The sequence below is a fragment of the Zonotrichia albicollis genome, chromosome 4 (genome assembly GCF_047830755.1).
Source record: "Zonotrichia albicollis isolate bZonAlb1 chromosome 4, bZonAlb1.hap1, whole genome shotgun sequence".
In the NCBI taxonomy this organism is placed as follows: domain Eukaryota; kingdom Metazoa; phylum Chordata; class Aves; order Passeriformes; family Passerellidae; genus Zonotrichia; species Zonotrichia albicollis.
In genome coordinates this window covers 69,535,464-69,547,910 of record NC_133822.1, presented here as the reverse complement: position 1 = coordinate 69,547,910, position 12,447 = coordinate 69,535,464, and the positions used below count along the sequence as shown (strand labels likewise).

At 44.6% G+C, this 12,447-nt stretch overlaps 1 protein-coding gene across 2 annotated transcripts in view; it reads right to left on the bottom strand.

Annotated features, from left to right (window-relative positions):
• Positions 1-9,712: 9,712 nt before the first annotated feature.
• The window catches only part of LRRK2 (leucine rich repeat kinase 2), a 62,203-nt gene continuing 59,468 nt past the window's right edge, over positions 9,713-12,447 (bottom strand). For both annotated transcript variants that reach the window (XM_014275943.3, XM_026790295.2), the window contains one exon: positions 9,713-11,442. In XM_014275943.3, the coding sequence (XP_014131418.2) occupies positions 11,321-11,442 (122 nt within the window). In that variant the 3' untranslated portion in view covers positions 9,713-11,320. The remainder of the gene's footprint in view (positions 11,443-12,447) is intronic.

Genomic DNA, 12,447 nt, shown 5'->3' with positions numbered 1-12,447 from the left:
GAGAAAAGAGTACAAGTGGGATGTGTGGAAGGGCTGGCAGCAGCCACAGAGGGACAGTAACAGAGCTGGAGCTTCTCTTAAGTGTGCAAATGGGGGATTGGCTTTTCTTGGTTTTTAATAATGCTGGGGCTGAGGGCTGAGATGTCTTTCATACAGCTGGGGAGTGATCCTAGAAAATCCTTGTGAAGATGGGAACAAGAGAGTAAGTAAGGTGGAGCCCAGGCTGTGATGTTGGGCACAACCACTGCCTGTGTGCAGCCCCACCATTCCTTAGTGGAAGAGACAAGGAGCAGAGGAGTTCCTCTGTGCTTCCACACAGCCACTGTGCCAGCAGTGAGAGAGAGTGTCACAGCTGCCATTGGTGCAGAAGCACCCAAGGACTCTGAGAATGTGCTCCAGCCTGGACAGCTTTTGCACTTGGAATAAGAAGCCCTTTAAGTAAGGCATTTGACTGTGGTCTTGCTAGAAGGCAATACTCCCTAGTAAAAAGTCAGGAAATCTTTGTATGCCTCTTTTTTGGTAAAGAAACTGCTCTGATGGAATCCTTGTAGCTGTGCTGCTCATGCCTGAGCCATGGGAGCATCCACATGCTGGGAATGGAGAGGGGAGGGGAGAAGGGGGCAGGAAGGTGCCAGTTCAGGCTGCCTGGGAGGTCTGGGCCAGGCACAGTGTAGAGCTGGTAGGGGACTTCAGGGAACCTGAATTGTATTGCTGCAGACAGGTGAGGAGACAGGATCTGCAGAACTAATCCTTGCTGTTCATTAAGGTTTTTGTAAATTTAATGAAGAGAGCAATATTGTATTGTAAATAGGCTACTGAGAAAGAATGTTATTAATGCAAATGGTGCTTTGAGAAATGGAACATCATGTTACTGCTGAACTACTGGTGTACACCTGTGGTTGAACAGTTACTCCACCTGTGTAAAAATTATTAATATGATCCCTTCTCAGTAAAACTGATTTAATAATATGTTAGAAGAAAATGCTGATCCTGGCCTTACTCACCATGGAATTAATATTTTAATTAAGAGGACTAATTACAGAAAAATAAAAATCTCAGTGGAATTGTCAGATTTGGCTGACTTTCATTAATGTACTTTCTAGGACACTTGGACTTTGTTGATGAGCATAGTGTTAATAACACAGCTGATTTGCTATGCAAAGTGAAGGGCTTCCTAAAAAGAAATGAAATAGTAAATAAAATGTGGGGAAATAAGGAAAGACTTGTTAAATTTGGCTATTGAGAAAAAAGTTCAAGGAAGCTGGGTCCTTGGGGATGACAGCCAGGTTTGAGGTTTTCTCTTGTGTGCTTTGTTTTTTTAACATTGATTAAGCAAACTCCAGCAGCTTGAGAAACTCTTTGGTTCCCATTTCTCTTTGGGATTTCCTTCTGAGGTTCCTTTCCTACTTCTGCTGAGACTGGTTCTGATTTAGGCTTTTCCTAACACTTGTTTCTTATCTGCCTGGAACAGACTGTACTGGTGGGAGAGACTGATCTCAGTTGACTTTCTGTAGCAGAACTTTAAATGTTTTCTATTCTCACATAAAAGAGCCAAGCAGTTTGATGTGTCCTTAATCCTTGTGTAGCATATTCATGTTGTTTTATCTTAAAAAAGCTTGTGTGAGGGTTGGTTGCTAATGGAAGAAAATTTATGATCAGATGTGAGGTGCTGCACTGCACAGTGAGTGCAGGATCAGTTTGACCCTGTGCTCTTTGCTTTCTCTCCACAGTGAGTTTGGTAGTTGGAGCAGTACTGCTGACCCTGGTACCGTGTGTTGTCAGCACCTTAACCAGCATGTGCAGGGAAGTCCTGGAGAAAATAATAGTTTATTGCAGGGGCTTCTTTTGGGTAACATTTATTTGCATTATGCAAAAGTGAGTGTAGGATGAAAAAATGGGAGGAATGGGTGTCCCAAGGGAAGCAGAAGCCCAGAAGTTAAAGTGATGTGTATTTTCTGAAAGGGGGATAATAGATGAAAATACTTCTTTTGGGGTTAGGAAAGATGGTCAAAATTATATATTTTTATCCTTTGCTCTTACAGGATAGTGAGGAGAGAGAGCCCAGGGGAAGACAGCTTTAACCTTTATCAGGTGGTTCCCAGCACACCATTTGCACACCAGTGTCTGTTTGGCCAACAACCATTCCCCACTCCCAGGCAGGGTTTGGGCTGTCCTGCTGCTGCCCTGCTCCCCAGGGAGAGGCTGTGTTAGCAGAGCCCTGGCACCGGGCCTGCCTCACACCTGGGTGCTGGGCCTGTGTGGAGGTGTCTCCTGAGGGCACCCCAGTGTTGTGGGAAGCTGGTGCCAGACCCAAGGGCTGGGGAGGGATAGGAACAGATACTGCTCCAGTGATGGTTTTATGGCTCAAGGGCAAGCTCCAATCTGGGTTTTTAACAGAACAGACCATCTTTGGCCATGTCACCTGCCAGCCAGCACCATGCAGCATTGACAAGTTACTATAAAATCTCTGAGTTATGATGGTACTTCCTGGGTGTGTTTCACAAAATAGAAAGGAAAAGGCAAGGCTGTAGCCATCCCTGGCATTGCAGGGGTCCCTCAGTAAGGAATTGCTGCTCTGTGGACACAGCAGAAGGTGGGATGAGATTTCAGTGTGCAGGGAGGCTGTCGGGGCAGGTACCTGCTCTGGGGACAGGGCAGCAAAAGCAAACTGGCAGGGCAGAGACAGGCTGTGAGCAAAACCTGCAGCTGTGAGAGAGAACATCGGGGAAAATTGATTGTGAGCTGAGAGAAGGGGTAAATTAATGTAACTTATAATAGTACTAGTGCCTTAGGGGAGTGTGCTGTGGCGTTGTGTATGAGGGGCTGTGGTGGGTGTGGCTGGGCTGTGGCACTCAGGCTGGCATGGATGCCTCTCTACTTTATGGCTGCCATCTTTCTTACCACTGATTTGTGCATTGGTGCCTACTGCAGACACACCACAAGAACACAGTGCAGTGGGTATAGGAATGGAAATTTCTCTACATCAGGCTCTTTTCATTCTTTTCCCTGACTTTTCTAGCAGATGTTCTGGAACTCTTGCTAGTGGAGAGAGGGGGAGGAAATGAATGTCTGTCTATAGCTGGAAAGGGATTAAGTTAAGAGATGTAGCAGGCATTTTTTAAAAAAGCAAACCCAAGCTGCTTTCCCTTGAAGTTCTCATCCTAGAAACAGGTAAGTAATTTGAAAGAAAATTCACCTCTTTCCCTCTCAAAAGCTCTGTGGTGGGGACCTGTACTGCAGGTAGGGGGCTCAGCCTTTCTCTGCAGCCACTGGCTGTGCCTGGGGTGGCTGTTTGGGGTGTCCATGGCAGTGCAGGGACAAGGGCTGCTGGAATCAGTCCTGCATGGAACTGAGCAACGACCTTCCTTCCTGCCCTTGCAGGGCATTTTAAAGCTTTTCAGGGACTGATTTGACAAACCAAGCCCTAAGTAGAGGGTTGTAGTTGCTTAGCAAGGGTCAGAGGCAGATAATACTTGGTGTATAAATGCAGCTGTGATTAACTGAACAGACAAAACCAAGGTCAGGGAGGCAGCTGTTGCCTTGTCCTTTTGCTGCTGAGCTCTCTGTGAGAGCATCTGTTGCTAAGGATGCCTTGTGTAATGATGCAGTGACCCTGAAGCAGGAGGCTGTGACCACCTTGTCACATCTCCAGTGGCTCTGGTGATACTAAAACTCTTTGCTCCCTCTTTCTTCAGAGGCAGCCAAGTGCTGCAGCTTTCTTCTGGGAAGATGGGAAAGGAGAACAGCTTGTTTGGGGATATTTGCTAAGACCTCTGTTTTTAAAAGGCATCCCCAAAGCTGGGGTTTATTTGCACCTTCCTTACTCAGATTGTGCAAAGATACTTCTTGTAAAGACTTTTTTTTCTGCCAATGCCAAGTGAATGCAAATTGTGTCTGATATTTGGCCTTGGCAGTGGACCTGCTGGTGAGAGAAAATGTCCATGCTTGCAATATAAAGTTAATGTTTAGCAATTAATGCTTCAAGGAGCCTTAAGGGACTTTGCCTACTGCCTTTTGTGCACTGGCAGGGGTTTGGTGGTGCAGGTCTGTCCACCATCTGCCCTTCCACACAGTGCTTGCTAGAGCACTGGCATGCATTTGAGCTGACTTAGTTAAAAGCATGTGAAATAATTCATATTTTCTGCCATAGCTTAGCATCATTTCCAAAGCATTTCTGGTTGCTGCTGGCCCAGGAGAAAGGCAGTGTCACCTTTCCCTGCCTTCCAGAGGAGTTTTGTGAGAGCTGGTACATGAATTAATCAAAACATCGACCTTTAAGGCTGCATAGTGCAGCCTCCCCTAGGTGAGAGCTGAAGGCATGCTCTGAAAACAAGTGGGGCTTCCACTTACCAAAATTCAAGCAAAATCTCATTGTGGCTTGGTTTGGGGTTTTTTGTTTGTTTGTTTGTGGTTTGGGTTTTTGGTTTTGTTTTGCTTTGCATATATACATAGAAATATTCAGAGTTGCAGAACCAGTAATTTTATTTGTGAAAGAATGAAACACAAAGCCAGACTGGTTTGGGGTCAGGGGAACCCTGGTATGGTCTGGGGACAAGAGGCAAACAGCTGCTGGCCAGGCTGGCCAGCAAAGCAGATTTCAGACTCTTTCAGCAGAACCAGTTGCTCTGCAGCAGCTGCTTCTGAGTCCCTGCAGAGCTCAGGTGTTGGTGTCTATTGCTAGGTTTAGCTGTAATAGCCATAAAAATGGAACTGAAAGGGTTTGGGGTTTGTCCGGTTTTCAGCTGTTTGAAGGGCCTGGAAAGGCCTGGGGTGGACTTGGGGCAGCCCGCGTATCAAAGGACGAGAAGAGGCTTCAGTTCTTTTCTCGGTCTCGGTGTTTATTAATTGTTTATCTAAAAGATTTTCTCTCGGCCCGACAGAGGTCTGCTCAGCAGCCAGCCATGAGCACACTGTCCTGCCCTCCGGGCAGTCACCTATCTTTATACCCAAAGTTACGTGTACAATATTTATCATTTTTCCCCAATACCTTTCACCCTTATTGCCCGGTGCACTTTTAGTAATGACCAATCCCAAAGTGCCACCATCACCACAGAAGATGGAGGAGAAGAAGAAGAAGAAGAAGGACAGGACACGCCCCAATTCCTCCATCTTACTTCTCTAAACCCCCCTGTACAGAAATCCTAAACCCTGTGTTTCACCCTCTAATTAACTAATCCCTTCACCATTCACCCTGGTGAAATCCTCCTATCCTCATACAGGTGTCGTCTCCTGTGTGGGATCAAAGTCCAGCCACCAGACACTTCTGGCAACATTCCAGGACTCCCGAGCCCCCCAAGGGTGGTCTCGGTGACTCGGCACCTCAGTCCTGAGGTGCTGAGATCCCACAGGGGTTGGGTTTTACCCTTAAAAATTTTCCTGTAATTACAAGGTGAGAGTGTATTTTGCCACGGGATTGTCCAGTTGCAGAGTGCTCAGCACGTAGGACTATTTTTTGGAAAAGAAAAAAACCAGGGTGAGCTGAGTTTTGACTCATGAATAACATTTGAAAATTACTGTTTACCAAAGCTTAATTCCTTGGCTGGTGGTTGGTTACTAAACGTGACTGTGAACAACAGTGGCATTTAAACTGAGCAGGGCAGGGTGCCCCCACCTTTGGCTCTGCATGCGTCAGGTGCTGCTGTGGCCGTGCTTCAGCCGGTAGTGTGGGCTTTAGTGGGCACCTTCCTTGAAGTTTAGAAATTCACTTTTCAAATTATGAACTTCATTGGAACAATAGGAAGCTCATTAAACTTTTACTTACCATATGCGGTTTAACAGCATCCTTTGAGTTTCACTCGAACCTGATGGTGCTTGACTAATGCAAAGGAGTGGTCACTGTAGCAGTCTCTGGAGGCTTGTGGAGAGAGGAAATACTTTTTACATGGCCAACATCACCTGAGGGGGAATGGACTGGCTTTCATTCCTCCACCAGCAGCACCTGAACCCACCCCTGTGTGGCAAACTGCACCTTCTGCTGCTACTCATCCAATGCCTCATAGCTTTGAGAGCATCCTGCAGCTTTTATAAAATATTTATTTCTTGTGATCTCTGAGGATACTGGTATAAGTTGTCATTTCTGGGCTTCAGCCTTGGTTCAGTTGATTTAAAGTACAAATTGCAGAGCCCAGGAGCCTGGCAGGTGGTGGCGGGGGTGGATGTTTCTTGAACCTCCACAGAAAACAGATGTGTTCAAGGCAACTGCAGAGGTGTTGTGGCAAGAAAAAGCAGAAGTGAGACTCTCCGACCTTACGCTGGTGTATCTCTAGTGAAAAGTGCCAGCTGTTTCCGTCGGCACTACACTGGTCACTGTCCGTGGCCTGTCGCGGCCCGCTGTCCCTCAGGGCCGATGGCGCTGTGCGGGCTGGGCCCTGCCCGGACCCCGCCCGGACCCCGAGCAGGGGAGGAGGCGGCGATGCTGCAGCCGTGGGACCCCGTGAGCTGCGGCACCGCTCCCCGGGGCCTGTCCCTCCCTGCTGGGACTGCTTGTGGCTCATTCTTCCCTTAAAAAGAGAGCTTGCCGTGATGGGCTGTGTCCCCTTTACATCCCGGTTAAACCGCTCTGCAGGTGGCGCAGGGCCAGCGCGGCCGGGCGTGCCCCAGAGAGGGAGCCGCGGCCGGGGCAGCCGGGCTGGCACAGGAGGGGCTGGAAGCTCCCGGTGGGATGCAGCCCCATGTCCCTGGAGCGGATTCCAGCCTGCTCTCTCCTGCCCAGGCATCCTTGAGCACGGGGCAGCGTTTGGCAGCGTTTTCTGCCTGACCCCGCTGGGGAGGGCCCTGAGGGGATCCGTGAGGCGGCACTGGCAGCACCAAAGCCGGGCCCCGGCCCCCGCAGCGCTGCCGGCTCGGCTGCTGAGCACTGACGCTGCCAGCTTCTGCTTGTTATTTATTTCTCCATTTATCTCTCTTTCCTCCTTTCTCTCCCGCCCCCCTCTTTCCTGCAGACTGGCTTCAGCGCTTCTCGGCTGGGTGGCAGCGGTGCCACTGCCCCCCCAGCAGAGCCTGCCCCTCTCCCAGACACAGCTGTGCCGTCAGCAGTCAGGGCCACGACACGGCACGGGAAAAAAATAGTTCAGAAAAGGCAAAACACTAAAACGGCCCCAGGAGATTTTAATTTCTTTCCCTTCTTCTGTCTGCTTTAACTTTTCAGATCAGTAACGTTAATGAGCTGTGGTGAAGCGAAGTAAATAATCACCTACGCCAAAGACAGCGCATTGATTGTTAAGCCTCTCCTCACTAATTAGTGACGGCCTTTGTAGGGACTGACAGCAGCACTTAAACCTCTGGCAGCGGGAAGCCAAAGCAACACACTGAAAAGGGAAAAAAGAAAAGACCTTTGCTTGTTTTCTGACTTTCATCATGTTTTTACTAGAATCATACTGGCATAGTTTAAAAAAGCTACTGTTTTTTGATAGATCTATTGGTGTATCATAAATTTGAATTACCTTAAAAAAATTATTCCAGTTTACTGCTCAGTCCAAACAACCCATGTAAAAAGGTGGGTAGCAGTCAGCATCAAGGTGACTGCAGGGAAAAAAGTTATATCACCATTTAATAATTATTGTAATTCTGCTGCTTAACCGAACAAGGACCAGTGTAAGTATTGAGGAGTCTTGCTGAGGTGCCTAAAGGTCAAGGCATTGTCCTCACAGTGCTTACACATCTCACAGGAGCAGCAAAGAACATTCCTGAAACTTCACCTGAAATTTCACCTGGGGTCACTTCTAAATTTTTGGTAAATGATGTTTCCCTTTGTTAATTCAACAATGACTAATACATCTTGTAGTTTCTTCCTCTTAAAACAATGAATTTTAAAATATGGATATGCAATAAGTACGATTCTCCATTTTCATGTGATTATGCTATTCTGTATTTATAAATTAATTGTTGCAAAGACACATGCCTACCTAACAAAACAAAACAAAAAAGGAGAAGTTACCAAATAGTGTACTGGCAGCCAGTGAGTTAAATCTGTTCAAAGGCCATGAAGAAGACTTTATATAAGAGAATGTGCAGGTCAGTACACACCTGAGATGAGTTCATAATATGGATGAAGAACATCCATAATTGAGACAGAAATAACAGAATACTTACTGGTTTTGATCAGGAAATTTGGTTCTCTAAGACAGGTAAGGGGAGCTCTTTCCAGATATTTTTTAAATTAATGACAAAAGCCAGAAAGTAAGTGAGAAAAATTGTTTATATGCTTTTCTACTTGAAGGACTAATAGAAAAATATGACTGTCACTGTCTTTTCCTCATTTACTGAGACTCATAGTTTTCCCTGACTACTTTCTCATGTCTCTGGTATCTGAAGTGTTCACTGTAAAATGGATTATTTGTCTTTGGGGGTTAAACCACACCTGAGACGCCTCATTCTCTCTCCTCCCTTATGTGTCCCAGTTTTGCCCCAAAGTGGTGCATGAAGTAGTAACAGGATAATAATATGGGACACTGGAGGGAGTGTGTGTTCAGAGGAATGCCAGGACATAATTCCAACAGTGCATTAAATCAGGCTGTGCAGCTTGTTTATAGTGACATTGACAGGAACTGCTTGTAAAAGAAATGAGGTTAAAATTAATGACCAGGTGAATCTGCATATGTAATTTATCAGAGCAAGCAACCAATAAAAAAGAATTACTCTAATAAAAGCCGGTAGCACAGGAGGGAAAGGATACTTTAAAAAAAAACCCAAAAGTATCCAATCAAGCATTCAGCTCACTGTGTATGTTTAGTCTCCTTGCCTTTAGGTTTAAGCCCCAGTACCCTTTAGGTACTGTCCCAGCTCAGGTGTTCAGTCCCACCACACCACATGCGTGTTTCCCATGAGCAAACAGGCTCTCCTCTGAAGTAAGGGTTATCTGTTTTCACATGTTGGATGTCATCCTAAGCATGCAAGAAACAATATCTGACAGAACTTGTCCTCTTATGTGATCAGCTTGCACTGTTTTCAAACAGCTCCAGTGAAACCAGAGTGAACACGAAGTTAGGGATATTTATTTTTCCCTCTTTCCTAATAGTTTGGCAGTAGACATGTTCTGGGAAGGAACATGTGGACAACATGGACTACAAGGTTTCCTTGTAGTGCAGGTTTCAATGGTTCCGTTCCTGTCCTTGGTGGCAGGTGCCAGCTGGGGAGGGGATGCCAGGCCCTGAGCACTTTGAACAAGAAGCACCAACACAAGATGTTCTCTAAATATTTTCTCACAGCACTATTTTTAGTATTTGGTGAGGATGCAGTGGGATCACTGTGCTCACAGTGCCAGTGAATTACCACCATGACAGAATTTTTCTCTCCAGCCACAGATAAATCAGCAGTTGAGTTGGGTTTGCAATGAGCTCCTGCCTCTCTTTTGGCTGCTGTTTCTTCTGTTCTTTGCCCTCCATGTAATACTGAATGCACAACCCAATTTATCTATGGATCAATGTTATCCAGAGCCTTGGAGAGGTGAGGAATGACTGCAGGGACAATTCTTCTTACAGGTCACCTCCCATCTCTGGGGAAGGCTGCAGGAACACCACGCAGAAGGCAAGCAGGGAAAGGGAAAAGGGCTCAAGACATGCACTGCAACAGAGCAGTGTGCAGCAGGAATGCAGCTGTGTCAATAATACCTACAGAGCCAGGATTTTGCATCATCCTGAAGGAAATAAATGCCACAAAAGCTGCACAGAAAAGCCCCTCCTTAAAAATTCAATGATGAGAAAGGAGGCTTACATTATTAACAAAGCACAGTTTTAATAGAAATGTTTAGGCTTACATTTCAAAATTACTTACAAATAAACTTAATCATAATGTATATATTCTTTTCTTTTAAAAAAACTCAACCATATTCATTCTAACATAATATATATTTTCTGAGTTATAAAATCCCATATAAATAGCAAATTCTTCTCAGTACACAGATTACAAGAATTCATAGAAACTGGGATGCATATCTGAAAAGAATCCTGAGTATGCATTCCACAACTGGCAGAGAACAGAACAATGTTAGAGTTGGACATAAGAAATGCTGTTGTCCCAGTATGTAATTTTCCAAAAAGAAACAAACAAACAAAAAACCCACAAAAAAAAACAACAAACAAAAAACTGAGAACTTTTTGGTTGCTCAACCTTGTTCAGCTCCCTAGACTCAGGAATGGCTCTGGATGCTCCACTCCCTGAGGTTTTTGGGAGCACCCTGTGGATTCTTCTGGTATCAAAAAAAGAAAGTGTCTGTCTTCAGGAGGACAGAAATAAGGCACGTCCTTAGAGCAGGTCAGTGTGGGCTGTAAGCAGCAGCTTGCACTTACAGCCAGAAAGCAGCAAAAAGTGACTCTTGAATGATGATGTGTAGAAACAAATTTGGAAGAGGCAGCCAGTTCTTACACTCCTCAAGGTCCCCCTGATTATCCCCCCAAACAACACAAATTCCAACAAGAATGAATAAGTGGAAACTTTGCATGTTAGAAAAATCAAAGCAGAAGTTCCCCTTTTTTTAGACTGAGGTAAGCAAACAAGCAAGTTGGACTGAGAGCAAGTCATAGCAGCATTTAGACCAGAGCAGTGACCCCGTGCTTTCTCTTCTCTCTTCCCAGAGAGCTGCCCAAGGGAGCTTTGTGCCTGGCAGGGTTCCCAGCCCAGAGCTGTGACTGCAGCGCTGCACGAGGGCACTGACGTGAGGGAGCCTCACCGTGTGTTTAATCTGGAGCTATTTTATTAGGGTAGCACAATGGGGTTTTTTCTGGTCATAATGGAAAAAAAAAAAAGTCATTTATTCATGGAAGAAACACAGACAATTCTGCCTGTTGTTTTTAAAGAGTAATGTAGTAATTACATATTCCTTTAAACACTGCTGTTAGATGATGTTTTTTCACAGAGTCACGAGCTCTGACATTACTAAACCATGAATCACAGGAGCACACTCATACATGCAAAGTGCAGTAAGCACACAGAGGCTTAAATTTTGCTTCTTATTAGAGTGTAAACTCATAGAGATACTTAAGTAAATTAGAGCCACTAATAGTCTCCTGGTTTATCCCCAGATTAACTGGGATCAAAAACTGAATGAACAATGTTATACCTAAGTTGAGCCATAGTTGCAGAGAGCAGAACTTCACAGGTAAACAACAGATCCATGATAGCATTTTAGAATCAGAAATTCCCAACAGTTTTCTGTCCTTTCAAATATTAAAAATAACTTCTTTCTTCTTGGCATCCTATGAATACTCTCATGGTAATTTTCTTCCTGCTTTAGGTTAAAAATAACAGGAAGAAGAAGTTGTAAATATTGCACAGTATGTTAGGATGGAAGACTAGAAAAAAATGGCACTTGCAGGGTGACTTTTCAGTCCAAAGAAAAGCTCTTCATTTTTTCTGCTAATTCCTGTCTCATTTCTATGTGTTTTTTCAGGTTTTGCACTTCATGGGGCAGGTTAATGTCCCACACTGACACGCAGGATTGTAACTCTGGAGAAAAGAAAAGAGAATTTGAAAACTGCAACAGAGATGAGTTACTGCATAATTAGAAATTATTGTGCTTATCTGCTTGTTCTCAATTACTCATAAATTTACCCAATGAAGCATGATCATTAAGACCCAGAAGACAAATTCCATGACACTTTGTGTGTGAGGTGATGCAGTTATGGGTTACAAGCTGTTTGTATTTGCACAATGATTTGCATTCCAGTTCCTAAATTTAGACTACACCATTTAAAAGTACTTGAAAAAAAAACATTTCTGGTGCCCATGGGCATTAAGGAACTGACCTGAGCTACAGCTAATGCCAATACTGAGGTGCTGCTAAAATTTCATCTCTCTTTCTAAGCAGATATACCCCAATGCCTATGAGACTCAAACCTCATTCACTGTAAAATAAAAACTGATTCAATAAGCTAGTGAATATACTGAGAAAAGGTCACTTCCTCAATCTCCATTCATGCAAACAACTCTTTGTTCATGAAAAATTCACACTGGTTTTAGTGGAATAGGGACAACTGAGAACACTTACATGAACTGAGGCTTACAAACTAAGGCCCCAAGGATTCTGGGGCCCCTGATTCTTCTCTGTAATTAATGTCATTCTTAAATAAAATAAAAATGCTAACAAGCCAATAAATGTTCTTATGGTTCAGAAACTGGGGAATACCACAATGTAAACCCAATGCTCTAAAGTTTCAGTCAGCTCATCTGCACTTGCCTCCTTAACTTTATACTGTCATTGCCACATTTTAGGGGTCACTGAAACTGGGATGAGATAAAGATGAAGAAGGGCATTGATCAGAGCATCAACTTTAACTGTTCTTAGAAAAATCTAAAGATGCAGCTCTTCTATCTTCCAGCACTTTGCTGTCCTAATTGTCAGGAAACTTTTACCGATGTCTGACCAAAATCTCCCTTGCTGTAACAGAAACCTGTTAGTGCTTATCCTACCCACAGGGAATATGGAGAAGTCTTTATTCTCTTGCTCTTCAT